This window comes from Simochromis diagramma, unplaced genomic scaffold (genome assembly GCF_900408965.1).
Source record: "Simochromis diagramma unplaced genomic scaffold, fSimDia1.1 OVJJ01000216.1, whole genome shotgun sequence".
NCBI classification, from domain to species: domain Eukaryota; kingdom Metazoa; phylum Chordata; class Actinopteri; order Cichliformes; family Cichlidae; genus Simochromis; species Simochromis diagramma.
The window spans coordinates 8,083,472-8,106,524 of record NW_024386883.1 but is presented as its reverse complement, the minus strand read 5'-3'; the positions used below and the strand labels follow the sequence as shown (position 1 = coordinate 8,106,524).

General features: G+C 39.4%; 1 protein-coding gene across 3 annotated transcripts in view; it reads right to left on the bottom strand.

The window, feature by feature from the left end:
• The window catches only part of LOC120733723 (actin-binding LIM protein 3-like), a 59,164-nt gene that overhangs the window by 22,479 nt on the left and 13,632 nt on the right, over positions 1 to 23,053 (bottom strand). For 2 of the 3 annotated variants that reach the window (XM_040032085.1, XM_040032086.1), the window contains 11 exons: positions 17,841 to 18,024; positions 16,273 to 16,385; positions 15,235 to 15,361; positions 14,807 to 14,900; positions 14,333 to 14,420; positions 7,931 to 7,989; positions 4,253 to 4,333; positions 3,529 to 3,690; positions 3,383 to 3,412; positions 2,456 to 2,567; positions 2,119 to 2,220 (listed from right to left, as the gene is read on the bottom strand). In XM_040032085.1, the coding sequence (XP_039888019.1) occupies positions 2,119 to 2,220; positions 2,456 to 2,567; positions 3,383 to 3,412; positions 3,529 to 3,690; positions 4,253 to 4,333; positions 7,931 to 7,989; positions 14,333 to 14,420; positions 14,807 to 14,900; positions 15,235 to 15,361; positions 16,273 to 16,385; positions 17,841 to 18,024 (1,152 nt within the window). The remainder of the gene's footprint in view (positions 1 to 2,118; positions 2,221 to 2,455; positions 2,568 to 3,382; positions 3,413 to 3,528; positions 3,691 to 4,252; positions 4,334 to 7,930; positions 7,990 to 14,332; positions 14,421 to 14,806; positions 14,901 to 15,234; positions 15,362 to 16,272; positions 16,386 to 17,840; positions 18,025 to 23,053) is intronic. The other variant, XM_040032087.1, reaches the window with a different exon arrangement.

Genomic DNA, 23,053 nt, shown 5'->3' with positions numbered 1-23,053 from the left:
TGATGGAGGGAAATCAAATATGCAGCTCATATTGAGAAGAAGAGGCCTTTTATAGTGAAGGGAGCAAAGACAGAGTGAAGCATTCAGAGAGGAGAGAGGCGTTAAGTTGTTAAAGTGGAGGGTTGATGGGCTCTTAAAATAAAATTAACCGATATTTGTTGCAAGATGACAGTGCTAAAGTACTCATATGTTACACAAAAGCTGCAAATGAGTAAGACAAAATAGACAAAGAGTGCCCATTGGTCAATGAGAGAGGAGGATTAATACATTGTATGGTTGTTAAAACATCAATGAAATAAGGACAAAGGCAAAAGGATAAAAGAAAATAAAAAAAGATGAAAATGAATGAATTACAGAAAAACTTTTGTTCCTCTATCTAGATGATGATGGATGGATCGTGCTCATTAGTAATTAAGATCTCAAATTACTTTTTTGTGACTCATTTTTTAGGGGGGTAGATAAATTGGAACCAGCAAGAAGACTGTTCTTCCATCACAATAATTACTCAATATTCAAATTTACTCTTTAGTTACAGTCATGGTAAAAAGAAAGTAAATCCTGAATTTTAAGGTTTTTACTATCACGACATTATAAAAAAAAAAAAGAACATTAACAAAAACAAAAATAGTGCTACCCCCTCAGCCTCCTAGATACAGCTATACACCTATCTGAAACTCCTATGTCACTTATCATATTCACAAACTTGGGTGTCGATGTCGCCCACCCGCCCCCTCACCCATGGATCCCCTGAAATCTGTCACCACAAATCAATAAATATATAAAATTACAGAAAAGGTCTTGTAGCTCAATTTTGATAGTAGATAGTGGAAAAACAGTATATTTTCTGTGTTTTATTATCAATTACTTAACTACTTGTTGTAGTACTAATGGAAATGTAGGAGATATTTATTGAGAGGAAAAACTTTAAAAGTTATGAAAATACAGTTAAAAGTCCAAAAGCAATCCCCTCCTTCACAAAGGAGGAGATTCAAAGCCGTCCAGTGGACCGGATTGGAGTCTTTCCTGGGCTGATTCTGGCCCCAGGCCTTATGTTTGACACCCACGGTCTAGAGCATTCAGATGGATTAACACAATGGCAAAAAAGAAAACAGAAGTGCCAGGAAAAAGCTGATTATTTCTAAAAATTAATATTATACCATGGCTCAGGTTTGCAAAGGTGAATCTGGAAAACCCTCAATACCTTTGGAACAATGGCTTTTGGACAGATGAGACTAAACTGTGGGTATTTGGCTATAGTGCACATAATGCACCATGTTTGGTAAAAATCAAACACAGCATACCAACTGTCAAGCACAGTGGCAGAGGGGTGATGATTTGGGTTTGTTTTGCAGCCACTGGACCTGGGAACCTTGAACTCCTCTGACAGCTAAAGCTTGAGAGAAATTTGGCCATGCACCAGGATAATAAACGAGCACAGCAGAAAATATATGAGAGGATGGTTGAAAAAGAAAAGAATCTAGGTTGCTTTGGCCAAGACAAAGTCCAGACCTCAACCTGAATAAAATGCTGTGGTGGGACTTTCAAAGAGCTGTCCATGAACGAATGCCCACAAACTTCAATGAACTGAGGCAACGCTGTCAAGCAGAGTGAGCAGAAATTCCTCTACAATGATGTGAGAGATGAATAATGTTGTATAGAAAATGTTTACTTCAATTTACTAACGGTGATTCTACAAGCGACTGAATCATGGACCGTATTTTCTCTTTCACACACAGCTTCTACATTTTGGCTCAGCTGTTGTTAGTTAGTTGCTTGTTGTCCATCTGAGGTTGTATTTACCTCATTCTAACACCTGCTCAGGACCACCTTATTTTTTATTATGTCCTCATATGTAAAACCTTAGACTTGAGACAGTGTACTTTTTTGCCATGACTATAAAGGATTTTTTTATTTCAAAAATGACAACAAAATATCAAATTATTATTTTAATCCAATTAAAACATGTGTGCATGAATGCAGGAGAACAGCTGATAGCTGATATATAGTAATAACAAACGAGGTCCATCAGTGAACTGTGGATTAGTTTTGGTCTGACGTGGTGAAGTTTTGGTTAGTTAACAGGTTAGGGTCAGGGCTACATACACAGTAACGGCCTACCTGGCACATGGAAATGCTTGGGGGCTTGGAAGGTGTTGGTGGGTGTAGCACACCTGGGCTCTGGCTGACTATAATAAGGAGAACTCCTGCCACTTTCACTGCCTGCACTCAGCCCAGCCAATCACAATGAGAGAAACCAAAGCATCAATGACCCACATCCACAAACAGTAAGACAGACAGGGTATTGAAAGATACACTGACAAATAACCCGATGGATTACATGTGCATGCAAATGTGAGTTGCACCCACACAAAGACTTTCTATCCAGCTATTTTTCTCTGTGTGTGCGTGTGTGTGTGTGTGTGTGTGTGTGTCTTTGCTTGAGTGGGAGTATTACCAGGGACATAATAATGCAGTGGGGAGCCTCCGTGACGACTGTGTACAGGTGAGTCGGTATAGGGGGAGCTGGAGGAACGTCTTGTTCTTAACTCCATGCCATCCAAGAGATCCTGAAAGGAAAGGCTGCTTTAGAGGCTGTCTGAGTAATGTGCTTTAATTTACTAAAGGCAGTAAAGTAGACCACAAGGTTACTTCCACAACACAGTTTTAATCATGCTGACAGCAGTTTATTAACCTACATGGTGCGTATGCTGCTAGCAGTCCTAGTGCACAAACATGTGCAGATGTAGTCTAAACACAGACAGTGAAGACTATCACGGTGCTGTTACAATGATGGCACAAATTAAAGAAATACTTGGATGGTTACTTTCCTTCATGCCAAAACTGAAACAATAATATTAGCATATAAATAGATGCGCATTAAATATGAAAGTGGTTAGGTTAGCGTAGCATGTAGACTGGAATCAGAGGAAACATGCAGCCTGATGGGAACAAAATCCACCTACCAGCACTTCTATAGTTTACTAATTAAGATGGTATATCTCAAGGGTACAAAATTATGTCCCAAAATATCAAACTATGTCTTTTTGTATCCTTTTTGTATCCAATCTGCTATTATTGGTAATTAATTTTCATCAAAATCTGCTTCCAGAAACCCAACACTTTACAGTACCTCAGCTTATCTGCCAATAGTGAGACACCGGTACCTTATATTACCATGAGTTTAATGTGTTTAAAGTACTGAATACACTAAAGTAATCAACCTGTTATCATTTCGATCTATTCAAATGTTGCCGGTGTTTGATATCACTCAACTTTACTGTTCTGAGTTCTAAAATTAAAACCGGTTTTTCTTTTGTATTTAATACTTTAGAGTAAGGATTACCTTCTCAACCATTACACAAAGAGGTGGGGGAGTACTTACATGAGAGTATGGTGATAAGGAGCCCAATGACTGGATATGAGGAGAAATAAAAGATATTTGTTACTGTTCATTATTCTTAATATGTTATGGTTAATTTATTTTTACCGGAAGAAATTCAAATAGTGAGTTTGTGCGTGTGTGACTACCTGCCTACGGTTGCATCTCTCCAAAGTGTCATCTGAGAGGTGCGTCTGTGCATGGTCGGCCTGATAAGGAATAATGTCGGGCCGCTGAATGTCATATATGGCTTTAACCCTGGGAAGTGCTGCCACCTGCTTATATTCCAAAACATCCCCATCACCCTTAGCCTGTTAGAGAGAGACAGGTAGACAGGGATACACATTAAATGAAGACCAAACCATAAGTAGAAGACTGGCTGTAAACAGCCAATCTCGATCACCAACAGAAGAGGCACCCAAATTCTTGCATAGAAAATCACACATATGGAAGCATACAGGAAGGGAAATGAGGCAATGGTAAACATTCAGGTGAGCAGGTTAAACTGAAATCTTTGATGGGCCAGTAAAAATTTAAACATGACATTAAACGATCTAAGATAGAGCTAAAAAGTGTGCACTGTAAGACAATAACTCTGGATAGGAAACTAAAGGGCTTAAGATAAAAGCCTGCTTATTATAAAAGGCATATTAAGGCTTTAGTAGTCTAGCACTTTGCTTTTAGTAGGCATACAGTAAGGCAGGGAGAGGCAACAGACAGACAAGAAGTCTGCTGAGAGACTGATAGCACAGACCGCCTGAGCTTTAAGGGTCTCTTTTGTGCTTCTGTCTATGCTGGTTATGTTTGAGTGACAGATGTGACTGTGACAGCTGAGGGCGCAACCATGGCGTAGCCATGGTGACGGTTACTCACACAGATGAGCCGGTGAGGAGAGCCAAGGAGAGGAGAGGAGCCTGGAGGAGAAATGGATGCTGTCTCGGAGGTACGTCTCAGCTGGTGGGACAAATGTCAGTGAGAGCAAGAAGGTGAATAAAGTTAGCTTAAATACAACAGTGAGCGCAGAAAAGTACTTTAATTTAATGCATTACTCAAAAAAGTGAACCTGGAGCAGTAACTCAAATAATCACTCGTTACAGCCAAGGTATCCAGAAGATCATCTCTGAAAGCACATCACCTCAAACCTTGAGTTGGTTACCCAGTACCACCAGTACCTCCAGTACCACAGGAAACTGAGGCTATAATTTACATTGGCTCACCAAAACTGGGCGGCAGACAATTGGAAAACGGTCACCTGGTAATAAGCCTTGAATTCTGCTCAAACATTTGAACGGCAGGGTGAGAATTTGGTGTAAACAACATGAAAGCCTGGATCCATCCTGCCTTGTATCAACACTTAAAGTGGTATAATGATGGTGGTATGATGGTCTATGGGGGATATTTTCTTGGCACACTCTGGACTCCATCCTTACTACTCAGCATCAAGCCTCAGTGTGCTCATCTTCTAATAGCTGTAAGTTAACGCACCAAGTCACACCAAGCTAAAACCACCCCAAAAAGGGTTTCTGGAACATTACAATGAGTCCAGATGGCCTCCACAGTCACCAGATCAACATCCAATAGATGTGGTAGAACAGGAGATTCACAGCATGCAGGTGCAGCTGCAAAATCATGCATCAACCGTGTGATATTAAATGTCAATATAGACCAAATTTAAAATAAATAAGTAAACTAAAATACTTTATCTAGCCTCTCACTTAAAAAAGTGTGTTTTGTTAATGCTGCTTTTTTGTTTGTAATATAAAGCAAGTGGATGGAGCTTCTCTGCTCACAGCCAGAACTGTGTAATATTATAGATATCAAATCTGTTTGACTTCATACAAAGACTTAAAAAGGCGGATACCTGACTTTTTCTTCAGTATTAATCTTTCAGGATAGAGAACCACTTTGTACTGAATATTATAGCTGCAAACTAACACTTCTGTACCTGTTATGTTTTTACTGTGACAGCATTATTAAGCCAACTCTTACCGTAATCATGTAAGTGTTCTTGTAAATGTTCCTCTATGTGCTGGAATAGCTGAATCTCACTTTTTTTCTTGACGTGTTCACTTCCCGGTTGAGCTGAGCAATCATTTAACAACAAATGTTAATTTCCTGCTTTTAACATTCATATTCCCTGTGTGTGTGTGTGTGTGTGTGTGTAGGTGTGTGTGTGCGTGTTGTAAAGTTACAACTTCCTCTTCTGCCATGGTGTGATGATTATTATTTGCATGTTCAAATGGCTGTAGCTCAGGTGGCAGAGCAGGTCAGCCACTAATCAGAAGGTTGGTGGTTCGATCCCAGGCTGCCTCCTGGCTGCATGCCAAATATCCTTGGGCAAGATACTAACCCCGTGTTTGCCTACTGGTGGTGGTCAGAGGGCCCGGTGGCGCCAGTGTCCGGCAGCCTCGCCTCTGTCAGTGCACCCCAGGGCAGCTGTGGCTACAATGTAGTTTGCCATCGCCAGTGTGTGAATGTGTGTGTGAATGGGTGAATGACTGAATGTAGTGTGAAGCGCTTTGGGGTCCTTAGGGACTAGAAAAGCGCTATACAAATGCAGGCCATTTACCATGTTCATGATAACACCAGGCTCTGGCAAGAGCTGTCAAAGTGCAGGTCTGCAGCTCTACTTTCGATGAAATGCTTTGAAAAAATACAATAAGACTTTATGAGCCTCTTTGGACAATTTCTGTTAAATAAAGCTGCAACAATAGTATGAAAAATCTGGTGACGAACTATATATTACAATGAAATCTTTTATAAATGAACAGCAAAATAAAGTCTATTTATCCAAATTTTTATATATACAGGGAGTGCAGAATTATTAGGCAAATGAGTATTTTGTCCACATCATCCTCTTCATGCATGTTGTCTTACTCCAAGCTGTATAGGCTCGAAAGCCTACTACCAATTAAGCATATTAGGTGATGTGCATCTCTGTAATGAGAAGGGGTGTGGTCTAATGACATCAACACCCTATATCAGGTGTGCATAATTATTAGGCAACTTCCTTTCCTTTGGCAAAATGGGTCAAAAGAAGGACTTGACAGGCTCGGAAAAGTCAAAAATAGTGAGATATCTTGCAGAGGGATGCAGCAGTCTCAAAATTGCAAAGCTTCTGAAGCGTGATCATCGAACAATCAAGCGTTTCATTCAAAATAGTCAACAGGGTCGCAAGAAGCGTGTGGAAAAACCAAGGCGCAAAATAACTGCCCATGAACTGAGAAAAGTCAAGCGTGCAGCTGCCAAGATGCCACTTGCCACCAGTTTGGCCATATTTCAGAGCTGCAACATCACTGGAGTGCCCAAAAGCACAAGGTGTGCAATACTCAGAGACATGGCCAAGGTAAGAAAGGCTGAAAGACGACCACCACTGAACAAGACACACAAGCTGAAACGTCAAGACTGGGCCAAGAAATATCTCAAGACTGATTTTTCTGAGGTTTTATGGACTGATGAAATGAGAGTGAGTCTTGATGGGCCAGATGGATGGGCCCGTGGCTGGATTGGTAAAGGGCAGAGAGCTCCAGTCCGACTCAGACGCCAGCAAGGTGGAGGTGGAGTACTGGTTTGGGCTGGTATCATGAAAGATGAGCTTGTGGGGCCTTTTCGGGTTGAGGATGGAGTCAAGCTCAACTCCCAGTCCTACTGCCAGTTTCTGGAAGACACCTTCTTCAAGCAGTGGTACAGGAAGAAGTCTGCATCCTTCAAGAAAAACATGATTTTCATGCAGGACAATGCTCCATCACACGCGTCCAAGTACTCCACAGCGTGGCTGGCAAGAAAGGGTATAAAAGAAGAAAAACTAATGACATGGCCACCTTGTTCACCTGATCTGAACCCCATTGAGAACCTGTGGTGCATCATCAAATGTGAGATTTACAAAGAGGGAAAACAGTACACCTCTCTGAACAGTGTCTGGGAGGCTGTGGTTGCTGCTGCACGCAATGTTGATGGTGAACAGATCAAAACACTGACAGAATCCATGGATGGCAGGCTTTTGAGTGTCCTTGCAAAGAAAGGTGGCTATATTGGTCGCTGATTTGTTTTTGTTTTGTTTTTGAATGTCAGAAATGTATATTTGTGAATGTGGAGATGTTATATTGGTTTCACTGGTAAAAATAAATAATTGAAATGGGTATATTTGTTTTTTGTTAAGTTGCCTAATAATTATGCACAGTAATAGTCACCTGCACACACAGATATCCCCCTAAAATAGCTAAAACTAAAAACAAACTAAAAACTACTTCCAAAAACATTCAGCTTTGATATTAATGAGTTTTTTGGGTTCATTGAGAACATGGTTGTTGTTCAATAATAAAATTATTCCTCAAAAATACAACTTGCCTAATAATTCTGCACTCCCTGTAAAACTAAATTCGCTGAGGGCAGATTTGAGCACATTTCTTACAATGCTAAGAGCGACATACCTGCTTTTAAAACAACAGTGAGACATTTCAGACACAGCATGAAAGAGAGAACCACTGAGAGGACAAAAACAGAAACAGAGAGGAAGAGCAGGGGCTTGCAGGTATTTTGAGTAACACTCACCCTCAGTTTCCTCTCCAGCCGAGCTGCTTCTTTACACATGGGGTGCCAAACCTCTGAACCTGCACATACACACATGCGATTTTATCTCAGTTTACTTTGTTTATTGCGTGTGGGCAGCAGCCATACAGTTTTATGGGATCCTATGAAGAGCAGATCAGCTTTTCTCAAGTGCATCAACATCAATCAAAGGCACACACACACACACACACACACGAGACACTGTGTGTGTGTGTGTGTGTGTGGAAGCAGTTTATCTAAACTGATAAGAGAGGATGTAGCTCTTGTGGTCTCCTACACAGATAAATATCAAGAGGGAAAAATAAAAATTCTGTCCACTCCTTTGTCTAAACTGAAATATCCCAACCATAATTAAACAGATGTTTTTCTCACAGTAACTCATCTTTTTAGTTTGGCCAACTCTTATTCATGTCATCATCTTCACCTGTCATTAATATTTAGTGACATTCTGAATGTGTGAAAACAATTTAAGACATGTGATCCCCAAATTTTGTTGTTTTTGCCATGTCATCTTTTAGTGACTCCCTATTTTATTTTGAAAGCCTGTCCCTCATGTAGCTCTATTTCCTGCCTTTGCTCATTTCCCACTATCCTTATTGTCTAATTTAGTTTATATGAACCTTATACTAGCCATTTCCACCTGGTGGGTCTTTAGCATGTATGACTTCTCAGTCTGTCATTTTATCAAGCTTTTATCCTGTGTCTTCTTTCAGCTTTTATAAAACGACTTAGAGTTGGAATTTGCTGCTAACGCTCTGCATTGTGTTTTGTTAACAACTTTATGGTCAATAAAGTTACTATTTGCAACCTGCCTCTCTACCTCCTTGTTGTGGTTTTGCCTAAAATGCAACAGATATTAGCAAATAAGACACAATAAACAGTATTGCACAAATAACAAGAATGGAACTGAAAAGAATGAACAAGTGAATAATGCTGAACTGCATGTTGTATGTTTCTAATAATGTCCACAAAGTTATTAATATTGAAGTAGAAGCCTTACTTTGCTTAAACTTGGGTCTTCTTGTATTCTATAGCAATGATTTAGCCAGCTGATTTATCATCAACCATATGGAAACTTCTATCGCTGTACTTGATTATAAAAAATACATTCAGTACTTTTTCTTTAGTTTTGCTATCATGTTTTCATGCTGTGCTTCTGTGAATACTTCTCATTGCTTATATTACATTGTAGACTAAAAAAAAAACTAAGTACGTTTCAAAATTGTTCCATTAAGGAAGCCGGCATGATTGTACCATCCTTTTTAAACAGAAAAGGGAAAGTAAAACAAGTGTTAAAGCGCAAAAATGTTACATCAAATATTGCAGGATGCAACATTATAATTGTGTTGTTCTTTATATTTTTTGACTGCGTTGGCATAATTGTGCTTTAACAGTTATGGCAAAAGAATTTTGTGAATGAAAAAGAAGTGAAGTAATTAAGGGGAAAAGAGAGAAGAATGAGCAACAGTAAACAAAGAAGAGCAGGGTGAACTACAGCGCAAGAGAGGAAAGAGGCAATGAATGAGATCTCGTAGCTCTTATAACAATCGACCACTAATGTCAGGATATTATATCCATGTAGATCTGATAATGACAGTAATATATCCACCCTGAGCACACGTGTGCACACACACACGCACGCACACACACACAAATAAATGCATGTGTACACACACGCTGCCTATGTATCATTTTTCTTGAGCCCTGGGGCGGTGCAGGCCAGCTAAAAGAACTCAGTTAGTTGATCATGACTCTAATATACAACCACTATCAACACCATAAATCTGCAACACACATACACACACACACACACACACACACACACACGCACACAAAGCAGGAGGCTATGCACGCCCAATAAGTAGACACACCGCTCTCACACAAACACCCACACAAAATCAATAGTGTAGACAGGAACCATGCGTGGTGATTCAGAGCACCCCCGTCCCACCCACGGTCTTCAACTCTGCTGTCGAACAGATGTGTGGCCTTGGACTTGAAATCCTTTTTCTACAGGATGAGGAGAATTTAAATTGTGCAGTGAAAAAGAATTCAGTCTCAAACACAGTGCAAAATAAACTCTGAGAAAACTAGCTGCATGCCTATTTATTTTTTCTTTTAACAATAGTGCCATTATAAAGTAACCTGAGATATTTGGGTTTTTTTTTCTTACATGCAGATGTGGGATGTAGGAATGAAGGCTCTGCTGTCTTTGTACAGACTTTATGCAAAATAAGGGTAATCAGTGGAACAAACTGGCCATGTGATCTTAACTCTATTCAAAAATATGGGGCGAAGGCAACCAGTGTGAAACCCAGGGAAGTAGTAATAACATTTATATATTTGTACCATTTGAAATTCTAAGTGTAGTCTATAAAAATATATTTAAATATTCAGAAAATTTTCCTTATTGCTGAGCCATGCTGCCAATACAAAGTGTGTACACACTGAGCACATGAAATGCATACTGTATGTCTTTTGAAATTGAGACTACACCGAGTAAAGAGCAAATATATGTGGTTAATCATCAGTTTCTACTTGGAAAGGAACATTTCATTCAAACAAAAATGATTCTCTTTGGCATCGCTTATCACTCAGCTGTGGTCAGAAATACAACCCACAGGCATCCAAATACTCTTGTGTAGTCAAAAATTACTGTGAGCATCAAATTAATTCTTTTCACCATTAAAGTCTTTTTCACTACAATGCTACATTGATTGGCTGTATCCTGAGTCAGTGGTTTATTCTGTTAATTTTAATTTAATTTAATAAAACTAACTGACAGCAGCGATCAAACCGCTTCTAAAAGATGTGCTTTCTTTTATCACCATTATATTTATGTAATGATGATAAAAGGAATTAAAAGACGTCTTTTAAGCAGCGGCCCCAAACCTGAAGGAAAAATGTAATTCATCATTTAAACGAAACACAAAAAAACAAAAACACCATGGTCTGCTGCTTATTTTTAAAGAAAGGAAATTACTTAACATTAAATCCAAGTTTTTGTTGAGAATGTTGTTGCGAATGAAGCGAAAAGGAAAGCATAACAGCAATTCGATCCTTTAACTGTTTTGAATATGCTAGCATCCATTTTTAGCTCATAAACCGGTTCTTGCACTCGAATTACAATCAGCTGATTTCAGTTCACGTGTAAGAGGAGGAAAATAGTGACGCAGTCTAGAGCGTGGATATGAACGAGATAAATGGCAAAGTGGAAAATGGCATCCAGGACAGAAACAACTGCTTTATGCTGCTAACATAATTTTGGTTCTTTGCAAGCATCCACCAAGAGAGCATGCTAATGCTAAACTAGCCAAGAACCCCGAGTGAAAGCTCAGTCAATACCGACCTCAGCAGCCAGACCCTGAACTTCAACAGGTAACAAGCAGAGGAGCAAACAGGCTGCAGCCTCCGTTTCTACCTGTTCACGTTTCTAAAGCGGAAGGCGATTGCTTTTTTGTGCTGGTTTTCATCTTTGCTTTGTTGCAGCTAGCTTTGGATTCTACTAAGAGAAAGATCTTAGAGATCTGTGTTCTCACTGGGAATTTGTGTTGGTGTGTGTGTGGGGTTTTTAGATTTTTACATATTGTTATGAAATTAATATAACGAGTAGGATCACAAATTACTTTTTCCTGGGAGTAATCAAGTAATGTGCCACATTACTTGAAAGAAGAATGTCCCGTGTAATATGTGTAATAATGACTTTTTTGAGTGACGACTCCAACACTGATCAAAGCAAAGAGGGCAAATACCTCAGCAAACATTTGACCCACAGCATGCAATTAATTTGCATGAATGTATTTTCTTTACTGCTGCTTAGCAATGATGGTGACTCTTGAAACTGAGCCAATGAGAACCTCATGACAATCAATAAGAGAATCGATAAGGGATCAAATAATGGAATTGGAATCTCTAAATTCTCATTAATTCCCATTCCTAATCCCTACCACCACACAAACCTGTTTTTGTATGCACTTGCACACACAAACCACTTCTTATTCTAGACATGTGTCATGAGATGGATTTCGAGTTTGTGTGTGCATGTACGAGTGGGTGTACGTGTGTGTGTGTCGTAATTGAGTGTGCCTCATGTGGGTGATTGCTCGGGCCTCCTACATGTCTAAAGTAATCAAAAGGAGTGAATGTAACCTTGGGGCAGTTTACAGGAGCTCAGCACACAGACATACATATTAGTCTCAAACACATCTATAAAGAATATAATGTACACGCTTACAGGTATAGATTAAAAAGCTCACATATGTGGTCTTCAAGTACTATATGCAAATGCTTAGTTTTACTGGTGGCTTTGAGAGGTAGAGCAGCAGAATGACAATGAGCTGAAACAGGAGGTGCCACCCTGTGTGGCAACTCTGACACTGTGTCTGTCGGCCACATGTACACCACGGTACAGCAACTTAATATTAAATTTAAATTTCCCTCCATTAAGCCAAGTGTTCACAATTTTTTTTCTTGTCCTGTCCTACTTTTTTTTTTTTTATCACTTGCACTATTTTATAATATCTGTTTTCATCTTGTATTTTCTTGGTGTGTGTTCCAGCCACCCACTCCGGGTCTGTGTGTGCTCCTTTGGTCACTTCCTGTTTTATTCAGCAGTCTCCTTTCTCATGTGTCCAGTTGGTTTGCTTCTTGTCTTTACTCACTGCTGTGATTTGCTGCTTTTTCCTAATTGTTTTCACCAATTAGGTTCCACTTGTGTATTTAGCCTCTGTTTAACCTCAGTTCTTTCTGTGTGCAGTGCACCCATGTTTTTCTCATATGTTCTTCATAGTATGCCTTTCAGTACACTTAGTTTGTTATTTGTTAAGTTTTTGTACATATTTTCTGTATTTTTGATTTTTTTTTATAATGTTTCACTCCCTGTTTGTTATTTGTTTTTCTTCTTTGCTGTTGTCTGCTAGGCAGGGCAGCATCAGCACCAGAGATGCCAGTAGTATCAACAAATTGATTCACAAGGCTGGAACCATCACTGGCCAGAGTTTGGAGCCGTTTGAGTCAGTGAGGGACAGGAGGTCACTGAACAAACTGCTCTCCATTATGGACAACCCATCACAACTCCCTCCACTCCACACTACTAAGGAAGCAGAGCTCCTTATCCCTCTGACTGATTCAACCCGATTACCATAAATAACGCTTCAGGAAATCTTCCTGCTGTTCTCTGTCAGACTGTATAAAAACTCTTTGTTCTATGACAGATGAACACACCTGTCAGGTATAAGAAATCTGCCAATTTTAATACATACTTAGCAGTATTATCATGATATAAATGTTGCGTGCTCTTTGAATATGTGGGACTCAAACTAGATTCATCATATATATACACAACAAGAGTTTTCTTTATCTTCATGTATCTCCATGATTGAACTCATTAACTTTAGTCATTGTTATCTGATTTGTAAAACAACATTTCCTGGATGATTCAATTTAAAACCTGGTGATGGTAACATCATTTAGGATAATTCTGTCAGTGACAGCTGAGAGTAATGGAAACAGTGGAGGAGGTGAAGGCTGACAGGTAATTGACTGTGTGACAGAGGAGGGGGATGTGTGGGTTTCTGTGTATTTACCACAAGTGTTATACTTGAGATCAATAACCTATATAATGGCTGTTACTGCAATCTTTTATTAGGTCAAGGTATATTTCACTGACATTCCTGGTCTTTTTAAAATATATACACATACACACACACTCAGACATAAACCCCCAAATCCTTCTCGTGCAGTCCTTTTCAGAGGTTTCAGGAAATGAAGCATGGTACATTAGTTGGAACTGAGGACATTTTAGCCAAGTACCAAGATCTAAATCTTAGTCTTATGTCTGTGTCCACCACAGATGTAAACATACACATACATATACACTTACCTAGAAGTCATTAAATTATTATAAGTATTTGCTTTTGTCCCCAAATGGGAAGCTTGTCCTCAAAATATGAGTAAACATGTTAATGTCCCCACAACATTAGTAATACCAACACACAAAAACACACACACACACACACACACACACACACACACACACACACACACACACACACACACACACACACACACACACACTTCCACAGATGCAGAATCACACAGAGGCCATCTGGATACTTGCAGGGTACTAATTCAATTGAAGCTAGAAGTCTATTTTTATGCCTGTTAACTGTACAAATGCAGAAGCACATTTGTGACTATAGAGACATAAATTCAGACTAAATTGATTTCCTAACAAATATATTCAGACTTTTATATTCAGAAGTTATAATTATTATTAAATGTTAAGCTTTGTTTTATCCAGGTTCAGGTTGATAGTGGAATTTTCTTCCACTTCATACAAGGGAAGCTTATTTTGCTAGTTACCACACACAATATCCTGATTACCTGTCAGGTACATTTCTTCTCCTTCTAGGAACATCATGTGACAGCGGGCACATCTCGCACAGCTGGGGTGGTAATGTTTTCCTCCAGCCTGCAGGAAAGGAAAGGAAAGGAAAATCAGACACAAAATGGCAAAAGCAAATGGTACAGATGAGAAAACGGGAACAGAGTGGTGATAAGAAACAGAAAAACAATGCAGAGTGAAGAAGGAGGAGAGGCATGATAAGAAACAGGGGAAAAAAAGATGAATAGTGTGAAGGAGATGGGGAAGTGTTGCTTTGTCGGGTTTCCAAAGCTGCTTCGTCATCAGTCAGCACTTCATTTAAAGAGGGACAGCTGCATTTTTTTGCAGCTTTTTATAGACCAGCTCACACTGACAAGCACAGAACACGCACATTCCCACTGTCGTTCCCAGCTGTCTTTAAGCATGCATGCATATTCCCAAAAGCACACATACACAACAAAAAATGCACTCACCTCAAGTACTTTGCCACTTATGTACCTGTTACAGCTCTCACACCTGATCCCAAACTGACTGTGGTAGTCAGTCTCACAGTAAGGTATCCCATCTCTGAACAGTGAGAAACAGTGAGAAAGACAAAAAGCTCACAGTTTACTCCACAACTATTCATCCTGTAAAGATTTACAAAGCAAGTGCTACATTTCAATTTAATTTTGATAGTAAATAGTAGAAAAATGGGTAAAAAACAGCAACCTTTCCACAACTTAATGGCAAATGTTTTAAACGTGCAATTTTCTAGTACGGTAGTTTCAGAATTAAAAGTCTGGATACAGGAGGCAGTTTCTGTGCAGTGGCTTTTGATGTGGATTGCTTGAAGAAACGTTTGATATTTGCCCAAGCACACCTATGACTGACTTGAGATAGGAAGGATCAAGCCACCTACTTGCTGATGTACTCTCCAGTGAGGGCGCAGCCGCATGTTCGGCATTTAAAACAACTGACGTGCCACTGTCTCTCCAAAGCCAGCAGAGACTGACCCTGTTTGATCTCCTCACCACAGCCGGCACAGTCTGGAGGGGAGGGGAGGAGAGGGGAGAGGAAAAGCAGGAAGCGCGGTAATGAGAACGCACACATGTACGATAGGAACAGGCAGGAACACTTTGAGCATTTATGCATTTATCACTCCCCTTTTATGTCCTTGCCTTTCTGCTCTGCCAACCTCTCATCACTTCTCTACCTCCTCCTCCTCTCTTCCTCATCCCTCTCTCCTGTCGTGACAGTTACACTGTCTCTGCCAGATGGAGCTACCAGGACTACCTGAAGCAGCAGGCCACCTTCTGTGTTTGTGGGTGTGTTTGGAAGTATCTCCCTGCAGCTACACACCTACAAAGATGCTGTGTTTTTGCAGCGTTCAGCAGGTGGACTGTGCAACTCTAGGTGTTCATTTGTAGGGGAACAAACAGTCTTACATGCTGGATGAATCACAAAGATATGAGTCAGTTAAATATCATTAGGCAGGGAAAAACCATAGCTAATAGCTTTTTAAAAAACAGATGATCTGGCAAAGTGCTGTAAAATGAATCTTCTTCTGCTTGTGTTAGGTTTGATGAATGGGACTTGATGGGATTTAGTTACACACACAAACTTAAATACTCAAAGCTGGACACATATTTATTTCTTCCATTTCTTTAATTTGTTGGAGTATCAAACACGACATTTTGCATATTCTACAGGCTAGTAAATGAACCTTTGAGTTGAGTATATTCTATTTAAAACACCATGCATTTCCTTGAAATATTCATAGAAAAATAATTATTACAAAGTAATACCTGCACAGCTTTTGAAGAGCTGGATAATGTGTGTTGGCTTATCCTTTATGTCTAGTGAAGAAAATGTGAGATATGTTGTTGCTGTGTATGATGTTGTACACGTCAGTGAGCGTATATTTTCATTTGTGTGTGTGTGCGTGTTTGTTTCTTACAGCTTGGTCCGTGGACCTTGACGGGCTTGTCGCTGTTCAGAGAAAGTGAACACTGCTGACACACACACTTTTTCCCACAGAAGGTCACTCTGTCTCCAATTGGAAATGGGCTTCTGAGAAAGCACGCATAAAAAAAACATTTCAGTAATGCCATGCAGAATGCAGATAGGGTGATAGATAATTCACAGTTTACCCAATCAGAAAACACACGAAATTCCAATTTGCTTGTACTCCCAAGTTGAACAGTATCGATGTACGTAAGTAGTATTGGTGCAGGTAATTCCAAGTTTCTTTAGCAGAAGTTTCACACAATATTTGCCATTATTTCTGCTACCCTTACATTATACATGAAAATTTGTCTTTCCCAGCATTGAAAACGAACATTTAGCAAATTCTTTTTTACACTGGGACATTTTTAATAACATAAATACTGTCAAAAACTACCATCGGCAGTGTCAGAGGAGTATTTCTGCAGTTTGAATGTAGCAAAGAATAAAACGAGATCTCCAGGCTGATGTCAAAGTTGCGAGGATTAAATGTTGCTCTCAGCTCTGGAAATCTTTGTCAGATTCTCAGTGCGTAACAGTTAAAATGAATAACGCTTCATACCCAGTGAGGTATGGGATAATATTTCAGGGTAAAAGCAGAGGCGAGCACAGAGCCCGTGAGGCAGACACAGGAGCTGTTCTTAAGAAACCAAGAACATTTTAACACACAGCTTACTCGTACACAGTAATCTAAGCAGGCCTCTTCTAAAGTCGTGTGAGAAACAACTACGATGTCTTACTTTTAAAAAAATGCTGCCTTGCCACAAGGGGTCACCACAGCAGGCAGCTCTGCAGGTTTAATTTGGCTGAGCTTTACACCAGATGCCCTTCATGACACAACCCCAAAGGGGATCTGTGCCTCCGGCTGGAAATGAAGCAGCATCTTTTCACTTGGCAAGCAAACATGTAAACCACTACACTCAGGCCAGGGATTATTTTTATGTGCAGCAGAATTTCAACACAAACATCTTGCAATTATGTTTTTAATCAATCTTTTTTTTTTTGAAAGGTTTGCATCTCTGTGTTATGACAGAAAACATTCACAAAGAGTAAGTCTGTTAATTTTCTGCGTAGTTCATTTTGCTCACAATATCTACTTGTTGATCGTCATGTTTAAGTTGTACTTGTGGAATCACAGCACTTCTTTAAGGTTAGAGTAAGATAATCCCCTCGGTTAAATAATACTTTTATGTCATGATCCATAAATCTGCTGACACCAGGAGCACCAGAACACTGAACCTTGCCACTCGAGTAAGTCATCAGACAACCTGTCCTGACCGGTCTTCAATCCCCACTGTGATTATTAAACTGTGGATTTTATTCTTTCTGTTTTTTTTGTCTGATCCCTTCGTCTGAATTTATTACTGATCTCAGACAGACTACTACCAAGTATAGATTTACAAGATGAATGCGAGTCCAAATAACTTTTTTTTACTTTGACTGCCTGACTCAATCAGTCTGTCTGTTTGACTATCTGCCTGCCAACATTTAGGTCTACATGAAGAAACACTCATTCTTTACTTGCAGATGCTGCAGACAAAGCAGTCTGGGTGGTACGTTCTCCCCAGGGCAGACACCACCTCTCCGGTGATGTACTGGTTACAGCTGTCACACTGGGTCCCGTAGAGCCGCTGGTAGTCCTTTGTACAGATGTACTCACCAGAATGGTGGAAGAAACCCGCATGCACCAAGTCACAGCCGCACACTAAACAGAGACACAGAACTTCATTTCTCATAAACAGAAGCAAAAAAAAGGATGTATAGTTACAATGTGGCAAGGTTGCTCATGATAGTCATGTTATTGAGGGCAAACTGTCATGACTAATAAAAGAACAGGGTGTCAAGTTGGTCAAATATGTATGTGATCAGTATGTATGATGTTCCACAAGCTGCTGAAGTAATTAAGAAACTTTAATTGACAGCCTTCTTTGACACAATCAACAGTATTAATCCACTTATCCACATAAAGGTTTCACCGGCTAATTTAAACTCACAATTAATATTCTGTGTGTGTGTGTGTGCGTGTGTACTGTTTGTGGGTGTAGATTAGTACAGTACGAGCTGTTGTCCTTTCTGAGCTCAGAAGGGTTAATACTCTGATCTGCTTTTAGGGATTAGACCAGCGACCATCGTATCTTAACTCATACAGTGTGTTATGCTTGTCCATCCAAATGAAGGTGCAATAAAGTTTCAGCCACTTCAAATGTTTGGAGTCTCACCGATTATGTAATACCATTAGGGAGGCTTCTGACTGGCCTCACATTGTGCATGGAGAACAGCGACTCCAAACACTGAGTAGGAGACACACAGAACTATCTTCAGGGACAAGAAGAACAAGAAGTCCTGCAACAGACGGTACAGCATCTACAGAACCCTGATCCTAATTTGTATTGCTTTTAACTTGCACGTGTTGTGTTTTATATACTATATATGGAATTTTGTCTCTATCTGCATGTGTCCAATTACAAATCACAACTTTAAATACATTTATGTGGAGGCAGAGCTGTGTGATAAGTGCATATCCAGCAAAAAAAGGGCACACAGATAGACACAGTGTTTGCGAGATATACTGGCAGTATGATCTACGGCTTTCATTTAGCTAATACAAAGTCCTTCAGCCAAGTGACTGCTTCTAGTCCGACTGTGTGTGAAGGTTAGGCGGCCTCTGCTCAGCTGGTTGATTAGGTGTTTTAAAAGGAACTGAACAGCTATTTGCTCCAGCTGGAGGGAGCTGAGTCCCTCGTCTGCCATCAGTTGTGCTTTATAGTATTTATTACAATATGTGTCAGCCAATGGCTTATATTAACCAAAAATTCTTATGTAGTGGAACCAGTGTAAAGATATTTTCCCATGAAAGTATCTAAAAAGAATCAAATTACTGCTATGCTTTCACCTCTGCACGTCTGTCACTGACAGATAATTTGTAACGGACTTGCCCAGGATACGCTGCATTATCCACAGAGGCAGTATGATGAAACCTTTACGTACTTTAGGTTAGACGACTGAAAGGCAGCCAACGGATCAAGATATCTGACAGTGAATTGAACGTCTAGTCTCTAATTAAGCTAATGGCTCTAAACCCAACAGAGTGAGTGGGTCTAATCTGAGCCAGTGTGTTAAGAGGCTCAGACGGATAGAGAGGAGCGAGAGAGATGTATAGAACTGTATAGGAAAGCTGAAGACATCATAAATATGGTAAAGCAACATTAAGTAACAATATGAGCCTGCAGCCAAACTGAGGAATTTTCATTTAAATATATTTAAAGGGTTTTGAAAAGGATCCAACTCGCTTTACAATTACCTTATAACACCTTAAAAGTTAGATTTATATGGTATTGCTGTTCAATATACATTTTATTACAATAATGCCCGTAATCATTTGTGGACTGCTGACCATAAAAAAGAGTGGAATAATAGTAAACACTACAGAGAACTATGAGAAGTTTATTCAATCCTTATTCATTCAGTGCTTTAGAAATAAATGACAATATTTTAAATGAAGTGTCTGACAAATAGGATCCCAAAGTAAAGACAACACACTGACTGCTGCATTTAAACTGATGACTTTTACAGTAAGGTTCTAATTTCTCTCTGACCCGAATTAAAGCACAAAGCTCACACTGTGATAGACTTTTTTGTAACTCTTCACAGTGAAGGCTAACAGTCTGTCTTATGTACTAAGTATTTCGTTACTTATTATTTAGTTAGCCTGAAGATTCTGAAGTAAACTTTTGTAGTGTAGGACAAAAGATAACAATACTGTATTAACCGTTCTTTGGGTGGGGGTGGGGGGTTCTTTTCTCCTCTGGCAAAGCGGCTGTTGTACAACTTTGAAATGCCAGCCTGACCTTTATCAGTCGGGCTGAGACTAAAGCAGTTCACAGAGGAAGAGTTACAGTTACTGAAGCACTCATTCTCGCACTCATTGTACTCACATACTGCATGTCAAAACAAAAGCCCATTTTTACGTGACATATAAAGGGTAAATATTGTCAAGCCAAGCAAGTCAACCTGTCATGGTTTTGAGTTTTTAGGATGTTTTGGGATTTTTCTCATTTTTGATTATTTTTGTATTATAGTTCTGCGCTTCTGTAGGTCTTTAGGTTCATTCTAGGTTAAAATGAGTTTTGTGTTTGAGTCCTTTGTTCATGTTCTATATTCCTAGTGCCTCTGAGTTTTAATATCGATTATTGTGGTTCGAGGTTTATTTTTTTTAATGTTGGTTTCCTTTTGTTTCCAGTCTCTGTTCCTCATTAGGTTATGTAATCTTTAGTTATCATCTTTTATGTTCCCTTTGTGTCTCCCCAGTCAGTCATGTCGCCATGTTTGTTTATCTCCAGTCACTGTGTCAAGTTGGCGTCTTAGTCCTGGCATTAGTGTTTATTACTTCTTTTTTTATTTTAATGGTCCCTCGTCTCCTGTGTGTTGTGTTTGGTTTTGGCACCCCTTGTCTCGTTAGTGTGATTGTGTTCAGCTGTGTTCCCTGGTGTTTCCCATTTCCCTCATTACCTGGTGCATCTATATTGTCTGAATCTCCCTTTGCTCTCTTTTACATCATCCATCATGGTTGTGTCTTCTGCAGCACGTTTTCCCAGTTAAGTTGAAAGTTTGATTTTCCTCATGTTGTTTTGTACTTTGTTTTAGTTAATAAAGCCACTTTTTAGTTTTCTCCTTTGTGTTTCCCAGTCCTGCGTTAGGGTCCAACTCTGCCAGCCACACAACCAGCCTCAAATACACATCCCATCATTTCTCACCATGCAGTTAACGTTCACACATTCATCACTGTCTCAATGGAAAGCTATTAAGATATAGAGGAAACAGGGAAGAGTGGGAGCTGTTAAGACTTGGCCTCTCCAGAGGCCTCTCTGTTATTTTTGGATTTCAAATCGTAGGCCAGTTTCCAAAAGCTGTTCTCGCTGACAAAAATCAATGCATGAATTTTATACAGGCTGCTATCCTTTCATATTTATTTTTCAAATAATCAAGATCACCAGAGAGCATTCAACAAATATTTATGTCATTTTAATTTTCACTGGTGAATTTAAACATATTTAAACCTTTTTATTAGTTTTATCTTACTAGGGATGGCAAAAGCAGTCAGTTAGTAAGTCTAATCCCACTGCTGGTCCAGACTGAAATATCATTTCAACAATATCCACGACAGACCTAGTGGCATTTTGATCATTTGTATTTCACTAATGACGGTTGCTGGACACGCACAGCTGCAGCTCTCCCGCTGCCAACTCAACATAACAACAACCTTAACTCAAAATCCAGACTTTTAAGCCGGCAAGGTGTGATTGTAGAGTATTGTACAGGTATTTATTGTCGAACTATTTGAACCTGGTATTTAACCAATTCTCCTTTGATGATACTCACATTCAGCCACTGCTTTGGTTTATGACTAAAACACAAACTTATCGTTATAGTGTCAGCTTTGTGTTCAGTGATAACTAGCAATTGTTAGCTTAGTAACAAACTAAACTAAGATAGTAAATACGCTTATCCAGTTTAATATTTGCATGTTATACACATATCAGCTGCTGGCATATCTTTACACAATGCTTTGCTATTTTTTTGCGAAACTGATATAAACCCACTTCAGGTCCAATCCATGTAAAGAGGACTTTTAGGAAAGTTTAACAGACTAGGCTTCATGTGCCCATTCAAATATTAGTTAGCTTTAAATGATTGTTTTCTGAAGCATTCAAATATTTTGAGTCTGGTGAACCATGAGCCGTTGGGCTACAGTTACATTGTAAAGTTTTTAAAACTGGGCTAAAAGACCTGCTGCACATAGTGCTGCACATTTTATTAGCATGCTAGTGCTAATAAAAAGCCAGAGAGCCTGACATTGACCACTGATTATTTTTAGGGGCTTGTTTACATCACATAAAAGAAGATACAAAGCATTAAAGCACGTTAAAAAGACAACGGCTTTAATGAACACAGTAGGACCCAAGACCTGGAAGGAGGGCTGATACATCATCAAGTAGCTCACCATATCTTATAAAAACCTTTTTTTTTCCTTTGCAGTCATTTCTTTAAAATGTACGCAGATACTGCCACAAAAGGCCCTTCCCTATATGTAGTCTTTTAAAATACAAGGGCATGCCTGACCACAAATAATTCCATTGAACTAAAAATTTCATTTGACACATTTACAGTGTAATTATAATAGAAGACGAAAATGTCACAGCAGTGAACTCCCAGAATATAAATGAGCATGTGCCGGCCTGCTACCATCCATTATTCTCCCTCTGTCACATGACATTTTACTCTTTCATGGACAGTTGGAGCAAATCTTCCCACTGCTACTTGAACTTGCTGACTGAGCCTTAATGTTCATATAGGTCAGAGACTTGTCAGGCACTTCTATCCATACCCTGTCAAACAAGACCTTAGGACAATGTGACCTTACCCCTGACACTCCGTGACCCTCACCTGCTGTCCCAAACTGAAGGAGGGTTTTTTTGTTTTGTTTTGTTTTTTTAATATTTAGACTGCTCTGTGTGTTGAATCAGCATTAACCAGTTCCTCCAGGAGCTAAATAAAACCTGACATATCAGAGAGTCCTATATGCAGTGTAAGCCACAAACGATTATTTTGATAGTCGACTAGTCACCGATTATCTTTGCGATTAGTCAACTAATCAGATCATGCATCCATTGGACGTAAAACTTACATCTTATTGCACCAGCATGCATCTGCTCTTATATAACTATCATTAGCTT